The sequence below is a fragment of the Labrus mixtus genome, chromosome 2 (assembly GCF_963584025.1).
Source record: "Labrus mixtus chromosome 2, fLabMix1.1, whole genome shotgun sequence".
Taxonomy (NCBI): domain Eukaryota; kingdom Metazoa; phylum Chordata; class Actinopteri; order Labriformes; family Labridae; genus Labrus; species Labrus mixtus.
Genome location: NC_083613.1, coordinates 17180216 through 17201387, shown reverse-complemented (window position 1 = coordinate 17201387; position 21172 = coordinate 17180216). Strand labels below are relative to the sequence as shown.

The 21172-nt window shown below is 41.2% G+C and overlaps 3 protein-coding genes across 3 annotated transcripts in view; 2 read left to right on the top strand and 1 right to left on the bottom strand.

The window, feature by feature from the left end:
- Positions 1-21172, top strand: part of man2b1 (mannosidase, alpha, class 2B, member 1) — a 117038-nt gene that overhangs the window by 19353 nt on the left and 76513 nt on the right. The window lies entirely within an intron of this gene.
- Positions 597-16023, bottom strand: trmt1 (tRNA methyltransferase 1). Its single transcript, XM_061053778.1, has 15 exons — positions 15615-16023; positions 14584-14773; positions 11905-12092; positions 11396-11511; positions 10763-10875; positions 9744-9892; positions 8303-8386; positions 7932-8001; positions 7194-7328; positions 6741-6826; positions 5926-6034; positions 4951-5027; positions 2844-2963; positions 2036-2150; positions 597-942 (listed from the first exon to the last, which is right to left on the bottom strand). Exons 1-15 carry the CDS (start codon positions 16013-16015, stop codon positions 868-870), a joined length of 2028 nt encoding a protein of 675 aa, XP_060909761.1. The 5' UTR covers positions 16016-16023; the 3' UTR covers positions 597-867.
- nacc1b (nucleus accumbens associated 1, BEN and BTB (POZ) domain containing b) overlaps positions 20128-21172 on the top strand; it is a 33288-nt gene continuing 32243 nt past the window's right edge. The window contains exon 1 of the mRNA XM_061053723.1: positions 20128-20262. Within this exon, the coding sequence (XP_060909706.1) occupies positions 20168-20262 (95 nt within the window). The 5' untranslated portion in view covers positions 20128-20167. The remainder of the gene's footprint in view (positions 20263-21172) is intronic.

The window sequence follows — 21172 nt, the reverse complement described above, 5'->3', positions numbered from 1 at the left end:
AGGACACGAGTGAAAGGATGACAAAGAACGAGAGGCTGAGTCCACACAGCTTGGTTTGGAGCGAGGAAGCACAAACAGACAACCACTTCCTTAACAAAACGTCTAACACTATTTACAGTGTTAGAAGTGTTCCTTCTATGTACAGATTTGTTGAAGCTGCCTTTTGTGCAGCAGAAACATCCAAAATACATTTTTGTTCATTGTTTCAACTGAAGGTTTTCTCAGTTCATCCACAATCACACAAATCCTTTTCAATATTTTCAAAAATAAATCTGGTGCCAACTTGAACTGATTGTCTGACGTGTGCAATTACCGTAATCTTTGTATTGTTACCAAAATGTAAATATTTGAAAATGATTTTTATACTGATCACCAAGCAGCTGATAATAAAGTGAATGATTCCTAACTGTGTGTTTATTTTTACAGCGACATGTCTGTACAAATACTGATGAACCATAAATGTTGCCAAAGACCCTTTAGGTAAAATAAAGTTTCCAAGGGTTTTTCTGAACCTGCAGACTTTCATTGACTCACTCCAAAAATGTATTCACATCAAATAAGTCTCAAGACGATTTTACCTCTTGAACTCGAAGGTCAAAGGCAACCACTTTCATGAGACTTCCAAAAGAATAAGTAAAGAACAGAAAAAGTCAGCACAAGGTCTTTATTGGACTGAAACAGCGAGCTGTAGAAGTTAAAAAAAAAAAAAAAAGTCTCCTGCTTAGCAACATCTTGCAGATTAACTGCTCTTAGGTTTCTCTCTCCAGCTAAATAGAATTGGATTGCCATTAGCCATGTTCACCTCATCCAGGCTGCATGAAGCCAATAAAACAGAAATAAATGTACTTTAAAAAAAAGATGATTGAATTATTCCATTTTCTCCTCATTAGTCTTCTTCAGGTCATGGGAGTAGCAGCATTTGTCTCCATGGTCGCATGTTCCCTTAAAAGAAAAAACACAAGAACACAACCTCAGGATTTATAGAAGTAACTGTTTGTCTCCCTTTAGACTTCCATTGGCGACATCATCAGAAATGATTTCTGTGTTTAACATTTATTACTCAGTGGGTGGTTTATTTTCGATATGTTGGGATTTTGTAAAAGACTGTACATCATTGAAAAAAATAAAAAGGCTGAGATTAAATATGGGTTGCAGACTCTATTGAAAGGCTCATCACACATCTCATAATATGTGGAAATTCACAGATTTCTCCCTTGAGGTGACTGGCTCCCATTTTTGCTTCTTGGGGGGTTTTGTTGAACTTAGTCTGGTCGCTCCCCCCGGACCACTTTGCCTTGCGAGACCCTACCAGAGGCTGGTGCCCCCGACAACACAGCTCCCAGGTTCACCAGGACATGCAAACCCCTCCACAGCGTCAAGGTTGAGATTCTTGACACCATTTGCTTTCAATTGGATCTCTTCAACCTTTCTGCCACTATGCATTTGAATTTGTTTTGTGGCTGGGTATGATCTCTAGTTTGTGTGTTTTCAGCACGCGCACTTCTGAGTAATTCATAATTAATAACAATTGTTGTCATTAGGGCGAGTCCGCAGGCATCAGGACAATTCAATCTGCCAACATTGAAGTGATTTAAATAATTTCAGCTATAAAGTCCTAGACAAACTGTTAATTAGTCTCTGCTGCTGTTCTTGGAAACAAATGAGTCAGGTTGTTTGTTATATTTCCATTTCCAGGAGAACACAGCTTTTTTTCTCACAAGTAAAATACAGAGTAGATGATTTCTCAGACAATTGTCTTTGCTCAACAATGGCATCTTATGTAACAAAGACACAAGAGAAAATCAAAGGAAAAAAGAGTGTGTGATGATCAGTTTCATTATAAGATGATGTTAGGGGAGTCTGTAAGCAAATAAAAAAAAAAAGAATATGAGGAGGCAACAAAGATGTCCACCAGTTCTGTTTATGAGAGCCTGAGTAAATATTCACAGACAGCCCTCTGTCCAAAATGAACCTGATTGTATGTTATTATTATTATTATTATGTGATGGCAGCAGAGCTCTGTAGGGAAACCTACCCGTTTGAACCTCTTGCAGGGAAACTCTTTCAGCTGAGAAAGGTCTGTGATGGGGTTCGTTCTCTTGTTCTGGCACTTCTTTCTCTTGTCCTGCAAGTCAGCAGAGATACTGCCACTGCAGGAGAGAGAGGAGAGAGAGAGAGAGAGAGAGGTTAGAAATGGATGGGGAAAAAAGGAAGGAGGAGAGAGTTTAGAAAGAAAGAAATAAAGGAGAAACAAAACAAAAAAACCAGAAGCAACATGTGAAAGGAGAAAAGCAACAAGAAGGTGGACAAATACATTAACAGCTTATTCTACAAAATGTTCATTACCAGTAGTTTAAGTGACCAGTTCAGGGGGTCTTTTCTTGGTTTATTACATCAGTTGCCTGATGAAGGTCTAGAACCGAAACGTTGCCAATAAATGTTTGTTTGCAGTTAGACAGTGTGGGGGAGTTTATCTGTTAAGTTTTCGATGGACACATTGCTCTCCTACACACCTGTCTTGTAAAGTAGATGTGAAAAGGTTTTTTCTAATTTGCTCTTACTAAAACTTAATTTAATGGTGAAATTATAAATTCATATTCAAATTCTCTTTGTTGATGAATTAGGGCTTTTAATTGCTTCCAAGTAGCTAAAATAAAAATAAATGTTGTCCTTGATCATTTTTAGACACAAATACCCCTAAAGTCCAATTCTAACACACAACGATTATTACTACAATGATTATCCTCACAACTATGGCTGCTTTTTGATTGTGTGTTAGCCTTTCATTGCTAGGTATGTGTGTTTAAGTGTGCGTCCTGAAAGATCAGAGGTGTGTAAGTTACCCAGCTTTGGCGCGAGCTTTGGGTCCCCAGAAGGCCTGAGGGTTCTCCTGGAACCGGGTCAGGTGCCGTTTACGGGACTGAGGGTTGGCGTCCTCTCTCACAGTGAAACAGGCTTCGAGGCTACAAACACACACAAACAAACAAACAAACGTACATAAAATGTTTTCCTTTTTTCTGATTATTACCGAAATAACCCTGCCGGGATGGACCTTTTTGTCAAAGAGGAAGGATTCTCTTTTTGTAAACCAAAACAGCAACAAAGCATCCTCTCAAAGCCACCACACTGCTATGTCAAAATCAATCATTTTATAGAATGACTTTGCACAACTCAGACTTTTCAAAAACGTTTAACTTGCACAAATGTTTTTGTCCTCATCTCCTGACTTGTTTGTTTACTGTTTTTGTTGTTGAGCACTTGATACACAAACACCAGACAACAACACTGAGACTAATCCATTCGTTAGTAGACCAAGACTCGGGTGTGATGTGAGGTCAAATAACTGACTTTTCTATGGAGTTTAGCAGCTGTGAAAGGACAAAGTAGTGACCGTTTCTGGTTTACAGAAGGAGGACATAGTAGTCATCACAAAGTTTAAAATGATAACTAATAACAGATATAGGCAAACAAAAGAATAACAATAACAGCATATAATCAGTAAAACACATATTTAGTCTTATCCCTTTTTTCTCTTAAGCTATATCAATTAAGACAAAGCCAAAAAAGATAAGAACCAGAAAGCAACCACAAAATAAATATATAACACATCAATGAACAGATGGTACGGAAACCCAGAGAGGAAACGAACCAGCAATGCTATCTCAAGATAACAACAAACAATAAGTCGATAACTCGAGGAAACCAACAGAAATTACTTATCCATAAATTTTATTTTACTCCTTTTTCCTGTGATGTTCGTCTGCTTAAGGCTTCTGCAAGATGGTTCAAATTCAAGGATTCCAGGTTCAGCATGTTGTTCTTCCATTCTTTCATATCAGTTTAGATGTGTCATTTTTAAAGATTTCTTCAAACTTTCTTAATGATTTACATGTTTTCCGTTTCAGGGTTTAACTCTCTCTGTCATCATGACACAATGAAGTTTCACATCGGTCCTCAGTGATAGTCTTATCAATCCATACCAGATTATGTCGACTTCCCCTCCGTTACACCGTGTCCTAACAGCACACGAGCGATAAAATGTTGCATTCTGTCGCGCAGCAACGGACGCGCGCTGTCCACACTGTATGCGTTAAATATTGAATTCTATGCTCTGTAAATTTCAGTATCGCCCCTCGCAAAGAGAATAACATCTACTGCTTTTGTACTGAAGGTGGACAAACGGATGTGTGGTGCTTTGTATTAACAAGCAGCTGACTCAAATCACAACACAGAGGCTCGTCGGTAAACGGGCAAAAGTCAAAGCTCAACATTTCAATCCCGGATGTGGATATTATCAATGCACCGTTATCTCCCCTTTGTAAGATGAGCTACCAAGCTCTGTAGAGTGAGAAAACCGAGTGTCAGTGCTTTGTAGAGCCCCCTTCTTCCTCGTTCCCTGTTCGTTGACGTGAGCGACAGAGAGGGAAATAGAAACGGGGCGTCGGGGTAAAAAACGGCCCGATGCGTTGCTCGCGGGCAGTTAGGATGCTCCAATAGGAAACAATAGAATTAGGCTGATTTTGACGCTGACGCTCGCGTGGAATAGAATTCAATATTGAACGCATGCAGTGCGGACAGCAAGCATCCGTTGCTGCGCGACTGAACGCCACATATAACACTCGCGTGCTGTTAGGACACGGTGTTAGAAAAAACTGTTTGGCAATTGTTGAATTGATAGCTCTGTACATGTCTTTAAATCACCCTTTAAAGAAGACCCTAACCCTTGAAAATATAGAGACCATAAACTGATTTTGAAAATGTTGACTGGTTAAAAAACACAGTGACAGGATGCTCCTGATCCTAGCCGAGGTCTGGATTTACACGGAATTACAGGTAACATGTAAGATTACTTGGTCAAACAATACAACATTTCACAATTGTGTTGACAAGACTTTTTCTATATTCTGCACTAGATGCTGTGTGTACTTCTCGTACAGTCTCAGGTCTTACCTGGGCTCAGTGGAGAGGATCTTGAAGGCGGGGCTCGTCTGAGACAGCTTCTCCCTCTTCACAGGGTTTAACTTCTCCTGCAGCAGACAAACAATATAGAAAGGAGAAATGAAGCATCATCATCAAACGTTTAAGTGAACATCCATAGCATGTTATGAAGCAACTTTTGACTCATTGAGAGCATCTTTCATTTCTGTTTACTGTGGCGAGGTTCTCTTTCAAACAACCAAAAATATAGAAGAAACCACAGGCGTAGTCGTGATGCTGTAAGTGACTTTATCTGACCTCATATGGTGCTGGTGCAGTGAAATGTTTTTACCAAAGTGACGGAAAATACAGAGCAGAAAAAAAACACTATTTACAATATTTACAAAACAAAGGATGCCAAAAAAAAGTTCCACATGAACTCAAGACACGAGCAAGATATGAGCACTACGAAAGCAGTTTGCATCCGTTACCCTCTGTTACCAGATCCAGACTGAAGTGAAAATACATACGACAGCCATCTTTTAAACCAGAAGCCCCTTCCACTTGGCGTTATGAATTATAGTATTTATTTTCTTATCAACTAAAGAATTTGAACCTTTTAAACTCACAAATCTTAAACATTAATATTTGATTGAGTGACACACAGATTTGTGAGTTTACTGCGCGCCACATCCCTCTATTTCCTATGCAGAAATGTGCTGCCTGTGTTTGGCACACAAACGGGACGTGGCTGGGGCGCGAGGTAAGAGCGCTTTAATGTTGTGAAAATGTATGTAAGATAAAGTGGAGCGCTTCATTGTGCACACTTGGTAGTGGTACGAAACTGAGAGGGAAAGTTAGATGATGGTATGATTTACTGAGTGATTAGGAACGCGAGGAGGGAAAAGTTTTTCTTGTGTGTGTGTGTGTGTGTGACTCGTGTGTGTGTCTGCGTATCAGTGTGTGTGCTGCCTGCAGTCAGTGACGGAGCCACACCGTCACACTTACCCAGCATCTCATGATGTCCCAGATGGCTGCAGGAGGAGCGTCTGTCTTGATGGCACTCTGACAGGCGTGAGAGAGGGAAACCCTGTAACCTGCATGAAGAAGAGCAGACCTGCAGAGAGAGAGAGAGAGAGAGAGAGAGAGAGAGAGGAGGAGATGATTCATTAAGGATTTAAAACCTGTTTACACTCTCATCTACTTAATTAAACTACTGATGGTATTTTATTAGTGACTAAAAGATAAGTCAACTAAAACATAACTTGCTTACATTTGTCAAGTGATTCATGTTTGATAAGTTGTTTATATTTGTTACATTTGTAAAGTTGTTATTGTTTGTTAGGGAGTTTACTCCTTTTTAAGTTGTTGACTTTTGTTCAGTTGTTTATGTGAAAAGTTGACACTCCCTGAAAATATTCAAATGTCATCACAAGAAGTTGTATTAGCCTATTAGCATAATAGGCTGAAGTCAACAGCTCTGATTAACGGCACCAACTCAAGCAAAGGAGCCGACCCTTTTACCCTATATGGAATCACAAACCAAAACAAAACATTTGGTTAAAATCGACTTAAAGGCATCGGAGCACTTTAGAGGGACCACACGGTTGTGATGTTATTCTCTGGATTACTCCTCACTGAAAACATCTGTGATGCAGAAAAACTCCAGTTCCTTTTTTCCTTTTTTTTTTTTTAAGTGTTATGTATTATTTTGTGCTTTAAGCCTTTAATTAGCTAAGACAATGGATAGTGTTAGAAATCCATTGTCTGAGAAGGAAGAGAGCGTGTGGAATGACATGCGGTGAAGGTGTGTGTGTGTTTACCTAAACTGCAGCAGAGGTGGAGTGGTGCAGTGCATTGTGCTGCTCAAACTGCCCACAGAGTAATAAAGAGGAACGTCTTCCAGCTCCTGAAACAAACAGTCAATCAAAGTGTCATAATGTGTCACTCTAGAAGGAAACAAACTTCATTATCTAATGTTAAACTGCATCCACAAGACAACATCAAAAGATGAACAAAAAAAAAGTTCTTGTGAATTCCATCTGGTGACCTGCAGAGCAATGAACACTACTCGCAACACAAACTCAAGGGTTAGAGGGCAAGCAGAGATTTTCCCTTAGATTATCGAATTTAGAAGGCGTATAGGGATAAAGAAAGATGAAAAAACAAACAAAAAAATGGTTTGCAATTATACTTTGGCAGCTGTTTTTAAACAGTTCAGATAAATCTGAAAGAACCTCTTCATGAGTTCTAGATTTAAAGAGAGAAATGGATACCTCAGTCACCATGCTGAGCATGCCCTCAATACGTTTGGACGTCCCAAATCTGGATGGGTTCCCCGACACAGCAGACAGAACCTTCTGGACAAACGCCAAGTCGTGGATAGGACCTGCCCACATGGGACCCCCCAGCTACAGGAGGAACAGACACAGGCTTCAGAGTGTGTATTCAACATGTTGGCAAACTCAGATCTACAAACACATTAGATAGATTAGTAAACTTTAGCAATACAAAAGAAAGTAGCAGCTGAAATGTGAGAATCCACTAGGACAGAGTATATTTGGGACAATGAAGAAACAAAAGTTTTAAAATGGGACACCCTGAGTAAAAATATGAAAACAGGTGGTAATGCAAAACAAATAAAAGACTTAATCAATAAATTGGGAACTGTTGTCCCCCTTCTTGCCTTCTTGAGTCACCCAATATGGATGTAAAATGTCTGTGTGGTCAGAATGAGCTGATGTGTGAACGCAGCAGGTAAAATTCAGGAAAATTCACAAGTGACACAAGAATAAGCAGAAATGGAAAACTTCACGGGAAGACTGTCCAGAATTTTTCTAGAGAGTGCACGAGTGAAGCAGCTTATGTTTTCAGTTACAATATCTTTTTTTGTTTCACTTCTATTTACTCATATTTTCATGGTGCTGTTTATTGTCTCTCTGCTTATTCAGTTAGTATGAAGGACTTCTAAATTTATATCCTGTCTGTATTTGACGTGTGTGTGTGTGTCTTACCTGATGTCTCTGCCCACAGTGCTTACACTCTGGTCCAACAGGGGGGCCGACGGCAGCAGAATACTTAATACTGAAATTAAGAGATTAAGAGATTTTTACTTTATTAATCCCCGAAATATTGGTGGGGAGGGGGTTTGGTGCCTTGCTCAAGGGCACCTCAGCAGTGCTCAGGAAGTGATCTGGCACCTCTCCAGCTACCATAGCAACTTCCAGATTTGCCGCCCCCATTTAGAAATCAAAGAAGGTTCAACACAAAAAAGCTAATTTTTAACGTCCAGAAAAAGGTTTGAGCGCTTGAAGTCACCCTGCATGTTTTATTTCAAACATAGAAACTTCAAAGTAAGCTGTTAGAACAGTGTGGACTCTCTTACTGTTTTCCATCGACTCTTCTCGTGCCCATTCTCTGTAAGTGAAAAGTCCCACAGCCCACGCAGTTGTACACAAGAGCCTGTTTACTGCAATACAAGACAAAAACACATGTTAAACATGTTGTTAAAATGAAATTCAGTGTTGCTTTTCTGTGTTTAACTGTGGGACATTTGTGAGAAATCCATGTGTATAAAAAATTAAAAAAAATTAAATTTAAAAAAAATGTTGCTGTGTTAGCATACATCTTCTGTACATCAGAAATACAGACACAATAAGTGTGCATCCTGTCGGTTTGGCTTCATACTGTATGTCTTTATTTTCCTTACAAATACACCGAAACAGTCTCTTAACTTTTCTGAAGTTCTGTCAATCAATTCAAAAATACATTATTGTGACTAGTCTTAGTAGATGCTGTGATTAATCTGAATTTCCTTTTTTTCCAACTCTTTTTTTTAATAATACAAATGTGCCATATTGAAATGAAAAAAAAAGCTTCTAAAGGCCTGTTTAAACAAACCCAAAATAGTTGCTATAGGATTTCGGTGTGGCACTTGGGGTGGCCAATCAGATTCCCTGTGTGGCCCACCCTGGCCACCGCCTGGATCTGCCCCTGCTTCCCACTCAAAATAACCGGAGCCCCTCCCGCTCATCACGCACACAACACATAAAGAGGCGCCTGTTGAGCAACATTACAGATGCAAACACCAGACCACTTAAAATACATTTGCACTTTACACAATCTAACCCAGACAATGCAGCACACCTCGCTACATGAGCGTGCATGAACCTTCCATTACTGCCCTAAAGACAATGAATAGCTTACCTAACGCATCAGAAGGATCCTCTTTTTCTAACTGGCATAGATATTATCTTCTCAGGTGGCAGTTTTGAAGTCAGATAGCTCCACTGTAATGACTAAACGTATGTCCGTTTTTGACAGTAAAAAGAGACTCTTACATTAAATGATAATCCACAGAATGAAAGTCAAACACCAGGCCTGATGATTAAACAAAGTTTCATATGAAGTCAGTCCGTAGTCACCCCCTACTTGTTACAGCTCGGTTACATGTTCACATGTCTCCCTTTCTCTGGTGAGAGTCTGCATCACGGTTGGTGATCATAATTCAGTGTTTTTTTAAGGGATACTTCAATAGGGCTCTGTGTTCATTTGCACATGAAGCAGGAAAGTCAAACAATAAATGGCAAAGTAAAAAAAAGGCGCTAAAAAATAATAAATGCATTTAAGTTGACAGCCCTGCTTTTCAGACATTTGTTTTTGTTATCTTGTGATTGTCTGCTGCTGCTATTATTTTCAGCATTTGTTGCTGCAATGACCCAGTTTCAGTTCATTCAACTTTCATCAAATATCAGCCTTTTTTAGAGGACAGTATATATTTGTGCTTGCTTGTCTGTAGGTGTATGTGTGTGTGTGTTTGTGTGTACCTGGCTGAGTTCTTCACTTTGGCCTGTCCTGTAAAGACTCGCACAAAGACCCTGATATAAAAGTCCACGCTGACGGACAGCAGGGGCTGGATGTATCTCTGGTAAACGGCCGCCCTCTGGTCCACACTGTGCAGGATGATACGGAGAGCCTGCAGAGGGAACAGAGAAGAGACACACACAGTCAGACTTTTATGTTACATGTCTGAGAAAGTCTGGTGTCTTTGATCTTAAACTCAAAAGTTCACATGAGCCAAACATAATATTTCCTGCATAATATTTGTATCGCCTAATCTTTGAAGTTCTTCTTTTCCTTTAGCGCGACTCCTAATGAAGTTAATGAGTTTTTCACACATGACCAATGTTGATTATTTGTGTCATCAAACGCCTGGACACAAACCCAAAAAATCCCATTGAAGATATTTATATTCATATCTTCCATGCAGCCGATGTGAGAGTCCGTTTTGAACAACAACGCAAAAATAAACAGAAAAATAAAACGTAGAGAAATGATACAGAAACACCAATGGAATCCCTTGTACCATTTCTTTTAGATCTTAACACAGTTACATATTCATAACAACTGGTATATGGTGTGTGTGTGTGTGCCTGTCACCTACTCTAAATTCTAAACCGCTCCAACAGTTAAACATCTGCTCTAAGATTGTAGGCCAACCAATGCAGAGACTCCATGAATCAGCATACGATAAGAACATGTTAAGGCTGGCTAACAGCATCGCCTCCGATCCTAACCACGCTCTGAACACAGAATATGAACATTACCATCAAACCTTCGATACAGGCTGCCACCATACATTATGCTCGCCTACAATTTTGACTTCATTTAAAGAGTAGATAGCAGATTATCAGGATTCTTTTGTCACTGCAGTGCTAAGCTGGACTATTCATTTATCAAAGGCACGATATACAACGAGACATTTTTGTGTTACTCCTTTATTCTCAACTTTAAGCTGACCTCTGAACCTGGTTCAAGGTTTGTTAAAAGAGTTCTCCGGTCTCACCATCTCATGACAGTATTTGGCTTTGACGGAGACTGAGCCGTATTTGCTGTAGCACGTCTCTCCACTGTTTCCTGCCATCACAGCCATGTCTGTGCATGTTATACACAACAGACCTGAGAGAGAGAGGGAAAGAGAGAGAGAGAGAGAGAGATGTCAGCGCACATGAAACCAGGACAGCTCTACTGAACAGTTTTACTGTTTTGTACTTTGAAAAAAACGATCTGGAGACATCTTTAAGAACAATTAAATCTTCAAACTGACAAATATTACTGTTTTAATAGTTTCTGAACCTTTGAAAATAATATGGTTCGTAGTTGTTGTTGACCCCTGACTGGTACATTGGTAAAAAAAAAGTTGGAATTTTTTTTTAATCAATTATTCAAATAACAGTATTGATAACATTCAAGTTAGTCCAAATGTCAATAACAATTCATCCTATACTGCCAAAACTTATTTTTACTTTTCTAATTCTAATAAAAATAATGACGTGATTGAAACCCGCTCTCTTAATCCTCAACCACTAAACGGCAGCAAATGATCAAACAGTTTCAAACCCCAGAACAGACCGAGAGACTGAGGACTGACAGGTGGAGAAAACATCTGCATGAATGACAGACAGACTGAACTACCCACCTCCCTCACTGACAGCCTGCACCGCTGCATCCAAGAAGACAGAGGGGCTACCATAGGGATCCAGATCGATGACATCATAGCGCTCCTTCTTCCCTCGCATCTCATACATCAGCATACTGCAGGAAAAAAGGAGGGGAAAGAAATAATAGGAAAATCAGCACGTCCGTGATCACTGGAAGACTGGAAGAAGAGGAATGACAAAAATAAAATGTGAAACGAGAATTAAAATGTATCACAGTTCGTTGAATAAAGAGAGCATCATTTCTGAGAAGAGGGAGGAGAATCAAGTGAAATGAAAGATGAAGAGAAAAATGAGGACAAGGCAAAGAGAGAAAAGAAGAAGGTCAAGTCAGAAAGAAAAGGACACAAAAGCTCAAAAGAAGAAAAGCAAAAGACACAGGAGAGGAGCAAAGGGATGACTGGAGCAAGAGGTGAAAGGTGAAGCAAGAGGAAGACAGCAGACCAGTGAAGCATCAGTGGTCTTCTCTGAACTCTCAGATGGATGTTACCTAGCGTCTCTGCAGCTGGCCTGCAGCAGGTGGTTGACTCCGTTGTACTGAGCGTTCCTGGCGATCAGCGCTGCAGCCTTGGTGGAGAAGTCGTTGGCGGTGACGTTCTGCAGGCCGGGGACTTCCAGAGCGAAACGCACCGAGCGCAAACCCGACGCCGCGAGACCCTCCAGCACACGCAGACCACGCTGGAATAGAAGAGAGAGACAATCTTCAAGCTGCATGGAGGGATTTTTGTTCACTTTGAGGACAGCCGGAAAAAAAACTATTCATGTGTTTCACTCATTTTAGAATTAATTGATTCACTCATTTCCATTCCTAAGAAAAACAGCATGCACATTAAAGCATAAAACTATCAGAACCTTTTCATCTGACACCAAGTGAAAAAGTGACCATAGTACATTAACAAACTAGCACATCACTGAGGTCAGTAGTCAATATAAACCTCAACAACATGGCCACACACAGTTAGACAAAACAAAGGTACAGTCGACATGAAATGAAAGAAAAAAAGATGCCAAAGTCGAGTAAAAAAAAAAAAAGGGGGGGGGGGGGGGGGCACGCTTTTTCAGGTGCACTACAATCACACAGCAGTCACGTGTTAAAAGGTCATGACCCCCATCTGCTTGCACGTGGTGAATTCTGCTGGCTTTCTGCTGCACGTTCACACATCAGCTCATCCCGACTTCAAACAGACATTTGAGTTGGTGGCTGGGAGGAAACCGTCCAGGGAAAGTCGGGATTACAAATGTATCCGTTTGCCTTGACACATGCAGCTCATCTGAAATATTTTGGACATTTTTCAGGAGTTTTGTGCATGTGTGAAAACAGTAATCAGTAAACTGAGCTTAAGCCACAGAGCTTTCAGGAAAGCAGCAGAATTAAGTTGTAATGTAAGGCTTTCAAAAGTGCAGAAAACTCCTGAAAAACTCCTGACATTTGCCAGAGGAGCCGTATGTGTGAAAGCAAACAGCCAAACCCGGAGTTTCTCCTGTCAACCCCCTAGTATTTTTTCTGCAGCGAGTCTGAGTGAGCTGATGTGAGAACGCAGCAGGATATTCTCCAGAGAATTCACCTCGAGCCAATAGGAGGGGGGAGTGACGTTCGTATCATGTGACTAGAGTCACAGATATTGACTGTCTGCCCACGGCTGCTACCATGTAAGCTGTAACGTGATTTTGATCCAAATGTGTCATATATAGTATATATATATAACCTTTAAAGATCTCATAAATACTAAATCTCAACATAAAAGGCTTCATATTTTTTTTTAACTTGGTCCATTTAAAGAAATCACAGAATACATCTCAAACAACAAAACCAAATGAACAGATACAAAGCATACAGCTAGCAAGGTGATAGCAAAGAACAGTGGGTAAATAATGGGACTTGTGAAGACATCATTGATGGTTCAGTACAAACAAACGTATACTTTTTGAGCAGGTCAAGACTTAGTAAGACTGCCTCGCAGCGTGTTAGCACGCTTGTTTGGTGTGAAAAATTTCCCAGGATTGATCTCGCTCTGGTTGGATTGGTTGAGGGCTGAAGCCACAAGGAGACTTTCTCTGAAAGTCATAAGTAATAGATAATGTTTCCTATGTTTCATTTATTAAAGCTTCATGGAAACAATGCTGATCAGGGTGAGTATGTAATAATGTATGTCATGTTTGATCCATGATGTTATTATTATAACAAACATTACGACTCATGTATGACCAATAGCAGCAGCTTCAAAACATATATGTTTGTCATTCCTCATTTTTTCTTTCTGTGGGTTTTAACCCTTTAACTCTTTACTAGAATCTACTAAGTAAAAACACAAGTAGTTTATAATTATGCAATCAGGATGTAGTTTTAATAATTAGGAAGTATTTTCTTCCTTTTTTGTTGCCAAGTCAATTTTCTCATGTTTTTTGTGTTAATAATTAAACAGGAAGATGAAATAATAATACTAATAACAGGGCTTTTCCTGCAGAGAGAATTCTTTGGCGCACCCCGAAGAGGTTCTACCCAGCGCCAAAGGAAAATCACGAGCGCCAAAAGAGAAAAAAAAGACGATTCAAATTGCAAATCAAATCCTCTCTGAATGTTAAAAATATCTATACATCAAACGACTGATGAACAAGCAGAACATAAACTTAATGCGGGGTGATTGTCCGTTTGGCGAGTTAATTTCAAAGAGTAATGCTCTTCATGGCGGTAAATATTTATCCCAACAGTCATGTTAAAACTAAACCGCGTATGATGTTCCCATGTTTCACTGTTGCAATAAAAAACTATTCTTTACCAGATTTAATTGGGGTTTCAGTAACTTAAGCATAATGATAATATTCTTTATAAAATGGTCAGAAATAACAGGAAATGCACAGATTTATGTCAAATAAGGTAATACAGACTCGTAGTGTGTAAAGTCACCCCCCCCCCCCCCCCCCCCCCCCCCCCCCCCCCCCCCCCCCCCCCCCCCCCCCCCCCCCCCCCCCCCCAAGGCCCGTTCTGAGCCAGGAAAAACCCTGTAATAATTAATGCAATATGATCTAAACAAGAAGAATGAGATTCCTCCTAAATTGTCTAATCTGCATCCACATTCTTACACAGATTCTCAACATAAATCAGTTAACCCAGCAGTCTCTAGTCATAATCTGTGAATTTGAAATTGTATGTAAAATCGTTTAACCCTACCTCACATTTCTCCCCGACTGTTGCAGTGATAGCTGGCTCCTCTGCGCCGTTGTTCTGCTCCGTCGGTACCTCGGCCTCGTTCGTCTCCTCTGACAGAGAGACTACCACCCTCTCCTTCTCTCCAGGCACCACCACCTTCACCCCGCGCTGAGCCATCACGTCTCTGGCAAACTCTGTGATCACAGCACATCTGGGAAGGGAACAGGGGACATGTAACAGAGCTTCCTTTGCATTCTCCTCCATCTTAACACAACTACATCAATATTCTTGTTCAGCTTCTTGTGTTCGAAGCATTTGTCTATGCTTTAATCTTTCAAACCTGGGGGCGCCGGTAGACAAGTGATTAGTGGGCGCGCCCCACGTACAGAGGCTATAGCCCCCCAAAAGGGCGGCCCGGGTTTGAATCCAACCTGTAGCTCCCTTTTCCCGCATGTCATTCCTCACTCTCCCCCCCCCCCCCCCCCCCCGATATCTGACTCGATCCACTGTCCTATCTCTAAATAAAAGGCATAACCACGGCGATATAAATAAAGGCAAACCACTAGTTAATTCGCTGTTTTATAAAATGAGATACCCTGCAGTTTTTGCTTCACTGGTTGTCTCAATGCACTCAGGAGTTTTGCCACTGCAGGCTAAGGAGGTCAGGTATGACCTGTAGTTCATGCTAACGACACTTCTTGCTGTGAGACTGGTATCTCTTATCTTATCTTTTATCCTTGTCAAACTACATTTAGTATTCACAATTTAACTACAGTTTCATGCTGATTGATAGAAACTATAGTTATTTAGTCATTTAGACCATTGTACATCATCATTAGAGGTATGTGCGATTTAGTTTAACAACCATGTTCTAAAATATAACAATGTCTTCAAAATGTTTTTTGAATGTGTAAAAAGAAACACAACATGTTCTGTATGCTGTCACATTCTTGAAGGGTATCTTCTTGTGGTGAATCACATTATCTTGAATTCATTCAAAGTAAGTCCATGTCTCCAGGATAAAGGTGAAAGCAGCAAGAGTTTAAACTCACGTCAGATCTCTGTTAAATTCCTGGACAGGATTGTAAAACACCTCGTTAGCGCTGGGAAACAATATGGACGCCTTGCCCTCCTTGACCACCGTCTCCCCAGGCAACAGCCCCTCAGGAAGTGTCTTGTCCGTCTCAGCTGCTGTGTGTGTGGGAGCAGCAGTCTCAACCTTATCTGAAGAGTCAGCAGGTCTGTGAGGAGGGGGTTTGACGGTGGGAATCTCAGGGTCCTGAGCAGCTTTAAGGGGCTCCATGGATCTCAGCCCCCTGCTGGCAGCAGCAGCAGCAGCAGCAGCAGCTCTGCCTAAGCTGCCACGGAACGTCTGTGTGGCCGAATGGGCGAGGCGAGGATAAAGACGACGGGATGTGATGCAGGGAAACAGACAAGCTGTCCTCACCAACATAAAAGACACACAGTCTGGGGAACAAAAAAGACAGAGAGGTTTGAACGCTACAAAGTGAAAACATCTTTATTATGCACAGTCTAAATGTCTAAAGAATTAATCTGTGATGTGCAGATTAAATAATGCTGCTGATGTTGTTTAATGAAAAAGTTGGGAAGGTTGGAGTAATGTTTTAAAAAATGATTTTACTCAAACACAAATGTAAAAACAGTGAAACCAGATTAAAGCTCGTTTTTTCAGTGTGGTCTTTTTCATTTTTCTGCAGCCCCCCCCCCCCCTCCTCAGTTAATTCAAAATAGACTGTAAATATGAGCTAGCTTGAATAACAAAAGTCAGATATACTACAGGCTACTGAGCTCAGGCTGCCATACAACAAAACCCATAGAGCATTTCTGAAATAGATGCGATATATATATAAAGAAAAAGCCGACAAAATAATGAAGCAGTCGGCCTACATTTCATAACGATAAATATTGCTTCTTCTTTTATTTAACATAAACTAAAACAAATGCTGCGTGTTTAGTTCTTTGACCATCATTCAGTAACAAGACTTGTGAAATAAAGACTTGTTTAACTCGTTTATCTTCAGTCTAGCTTCGCATCTTTTAATATGGAGTAATGCTAAGTTTAATTGTAAACACCTAGCTACTTTAAAGTTGAGTGAAAAAAGGTTGATACTTGAGCAAAACAGTCAAAAGTAAGTTAGTTTAGCTTGTGAACATCACATAAATCACTTAAATGTTTTAACTTAGCCAACAGCAAAGTTATTAGCCTGTCTGCTAGTACAGCTACGCGTTTTACAAACTCACCTGTGACTGCACCAATAGTCGACACTTATTGTCTTCAAAGTCTGATGTTTAATATTACAAGCGATACTGTGGACCGTGTGCTATCCGTCTCCTCACAGCTGCAGTCGGTGTATCATCTGAGTCCAGCTAACTCTCATGTTAACACATGGGAGCAGCCATGTTTGGAAGCGTATCTACGGAAACCTGTGCGGCCAAATGCAAAGCAAAAGCAAATCTCGCTCAACCTCCGCCCCTCCGGCAGGACTGAGTGTACTGTCAGGGAAAACGGTGCAATGTAAGGACAAGAGGGAGAGGGTCGATCAGTCAGCCGCTGCATGCACACACACACGCGCACACACACACTGATGGCCTACTTTTCCCCACAGTGAACATGTGAGGCGGCTGGAATACACATCAGTGTGCTCCCATGAATAATCTAATTTAATCTCACCGTGCCCGAAGTTGGCGATGCATTCTGATGAAAAGGCTAAACATAGCCTATGGATTAACAGAAATACCGGGACCAAAATGTTCAAAAAATAAAATGCCTTAGAGAAAATAGGGTCAATGCAGGTCACAGCTGAGCAGCTTAAGTGGAAAATACAGTGAATAGGTCCTTATGTGGTTCAGTTTAAGTTTTTTTTAGCTCACTCTCATACAATTAGGTTATTTAATGTGCATCTTTAGCAAAGGTTTGTAATGTGTTTATTTTTCACTTTTAATGCCTATGTGTGTGTGTGTGTATGTGTGTGTGTGTGGTGTTGGTGGTGGTGGTGGGGGGTTTAAATTGCAAAAGGCGTGAGACTCAAAAACTTGAGAAAGTTGCAAAAAATAATAGAATAATATCCAGTTTAAAGGCCAGGATTGTGTCTTTGGTGTCTTTGTCCTTACTGCCATAACCACAAAAAAATATATAGACCTAAACATAGGCCTACATGTCAAAGTGCAAAACACATGAACACTAATATTCCCCATAAGCATTTGATCTATTTGACCTAAAGTATATGTCTATTCTCATCATTACAAGCAATTTCCTGCAAAAAAAATCAACCTTTTATACAAGGGGTTGCTGATTGCTTTAGCATTTTTTTTTTCGTGGAGGTCAATTAATAGAAAACACTCCTGTTTGTGCATAAGCCTTGCATCCTTGTAACTAATAAGAATTTAGCCTAATTAATTTATCACTCAGTGAATCTGTGCCCCAGAAATATTGGAAAACTTTAGGTTACATATGGATGGAAGGAATAAGGAAACTGATTGGGCTCCAAAAACAAATCCATTTTTCAAATTTGTTGTATGGCATTCTTTAAAGGGACTTTTTCCTGATTCTAACCTTTTATTACACTCATAGTTATGGGGCTATTACAGCCAGTGTCCCAACAACCATTGAGAACTATGAAAAATAAACATTTTAAACTGTGCTTGTGAACTGATCCCGGACATGTTTGGGCTGAGTTTGTTTTGTGACAAAAAAAATTGGGCTGACTTAAGGACTGGCATGAAGCAGCTAACTCTTTTTGACTTCTGTAATAAACAATCATGACATATAGGCTACGTAAATAAAATCAAATGTGAGCTATTTTAAGGTCAAAAATTATTTGACGGTGGGTATTTGGGGGCCACTTAATCCTGGCTATAGCCTATTATGTGTGAGCACTTCCATGGTGGTGCTTCTTTATGTGCAGAATTCTACTTCTGTCAAAGTCTCACAAATAATACATCTGTCATAAATGCATGACCTACATTGAAACGCAATATAGCCTATACACTACACAAGCTGTCATATCCTGTTTTGTGACATTACTGTGGATGGAGAGACAGAAAGTGCCTGCAGCCTGTAGGCTAACACACGCCTGAACATCTGGATGGGGGCGCTGTGACAATAAATGCCCAGAGAGCGTGGCGCTATACATCTGACACAGGAGAATTATAGAGTTAATAGTATTTGGCATGACAAGGAGAGGGAGCGGGGAGCGCAGTGCCGTGCCTGAATGCAGTCTCATCCTGTTTAGCATTCACTTTGCGCAGCGCCTTGAGGGCCCGGAGGGCTCACCTGCCCGGAGTCTAGACGCACTATATCACGCGCTTCACACAGAGGGATCACACCGGAGGCACCTGGGCTCGAGACTGACCGTGAGGGTGTCGTTACAGAAAAAAAGTCGGTTCGCCACTCACGGGAGAAGACACTTCGGTGAGTAGAGAGAGTGGGTCGAGTGGGTGGGGCTCAGACGGACGGGTCGACTGGGGACGCGCTGCCTGTCTACCTGCCTGCAGCGGCGCGTGGGCTCAATCGAACAGTATCCCGTTACTTCTTCACTTGTAATCTGATTACTTCCAGTTTTACTAGTCTACATGTAGCCTTTTATCCCACTCTATACATCAGACATCGCCAAAAAAAAAGGGAGATCGAAACAATATGAAAATAAAGACCTATATTAAACAAATAAAAAATAACAAAAAAAACAACAAAAGAAGGTTAATTTGAGTTATCTCCCCATTGGTTTGACTGGACAAACTAGTAATTCCCCTTGCACACAAAAGTAAACTTTTCTGCCATTTACCATACAGCTGGTTGTGCCTTTGCCAAGTCATAAGAAAATACTCAATTTGATCAATTTGAACATTTGCTTACTGTAGACCTTATTTTACCTTCAGGGATGATATGGAGACACAAGTAGGATTTTATCATGCTTTTTTTTTAAAGACCATGTAGGCTAAAGTCATATTTCAGAATTAGCTTTACTGACTGAATCACTTTTGTTAATGTAACAATTCACCTAGCCAATATATAGCAAGGTTCTGCTTTATTTGTTTTTCGGCTGCAGTGTTTTAGCTCTCAGTTCAGTTCAGACCTTTATTGTCCCTGGAAGGTAAATTTGATTTATAGCAGTGGACAAAAACACAACAGGTAGGCTAACAATGTGCAGCATTGCATGCTTTGAATAAAAATGTTTTTGACTTAATAGCCTAAGAAAGCAGACCTATAGTTACCCATACATCTTATTTCATATTTCTGAAGTAGGCCTAACTGGAGCCTATAATGTGCAGTGTAAATTGCAGTAGGCAACTTAAGTGTTGAGGCGATGCTATGCTGCCACCTTACTGTCCCACATAAGATCTGTCTGTCTACCTGTCTGCCTGTCTAGCCGATCGGTAGCTCTGCGATCTGTCTGCAACCCCTGGGAGAGTAACAAAAAAAAAAAAAAATCCCCGCTCTGGCATCGCTGCGCCCCCCCCCCCCCCCTCCTCCTCGGTAGCTCCGCGCTCATCTCCTCTCCTCGCTTTGCATGTGTGTGTGTGTGTGTGTGTGTGCGTGCTGTAGCTGCTGGTTCACACACAGCATACATACAACCAGTCACAATGAATGGTTGCTTGTAGCGAGGCGGAGGGAGACACTCGACCGCTTATTCAACGCTGGTCCTCCATTGAAACACTTTCCAGCGGAATACAGCCGAGGGGGTAAGTTGAGCGAGGCGGGTCAACGAGGACAACGGGTCGGCCAGTTGTCCGAGACCCCAACTGTGCCTGCATGTATGCATGTGTGTGTGTGTGTGTGTGTGTGTGTGTGTGTGTGTGTGGCGGGGTGCCTTGCTAAATTCGGATATGGGTGTTGTATGGTCTGCGGGGCTTGTAGCTATTGTTTTGTTTTTTATTGTTTTGAAGGGGATGGGGTGGTAAAGTTGTGCTGGCGACTATGGGGGATGGGCTCATGGGGACAGACCAAACTTTAACCACTTCACCGGCTTCACTCACTCTCCGCCGCGGGCTGCCCCCCCTACCCCCCCTTTCCCCCCGGTGAGTGAATTAACGAGTCCTCGGCTTCTTCTTCTTCTTCATTCGCCCGAATTCCTGAACTTTCTCGTGGGGGAAAAAAAACAACTATCTGCATTTAAAAACTTTAAGGAGCCAATGATTTGCCAAATGTCCCGTGCGTAAAGGGGGTTAAGATTTCACAGACAGCCCCCTCTACTTTCTCTTCCCCTCCTCTTCTCTCTCTCTCTCTCTCTCTCTCTCTCTTCTCTTCTCGCCTCGCCTCGCCATACCATATCCATCCGTCTTGTCTCGCCCACAGTTGCAGCGCATTTGTGTCCCGGGATGACCTGTTGATGTCGGGTAAAGATGGAGGTGCCAGTGTCGCCACTCGGTTCCACTCTGGTGGGGAAAATAAATCACCCGTTCCAAGATTTAAAACACGGGAGTTTAGACAAGTGACTGTAGCAACGTGTGGCTTCCTGGATTGATTGGGGATTGAATAATTGATTAACTGTGATATATCATCATAAGCGACATTTTGGAGGGGGCAACAACGCGTGTTTTTTTTTTGTCCCGTATCGGTAGCTGCCATTTAGCCGCTGGAGGAGGAGGAGGA

Coding starts and splice junctions, on each gene's coding strand:
- trmt1 (XM_061053778.1), bottom strand. CDS start 16,015: ATGTTGGTGAGGACAGCTTGTCTGTTTCCCTGCATCACATCCCGTCGT. Junction 11,512..11,904: donor GCCAGCTGCAGAGACGCTAG/GTAACATCCATC, acceptor TTTTTCCTGCAG/TATGCTGATGTATGAGATGC. Junction 6,035..6,740: donor CCACCTCTGCTGCAGTTTAG/GTAAACACACAC, acceptor CTCTCTCTGCAG/GTCTGCTCTTCTTCATGCAG.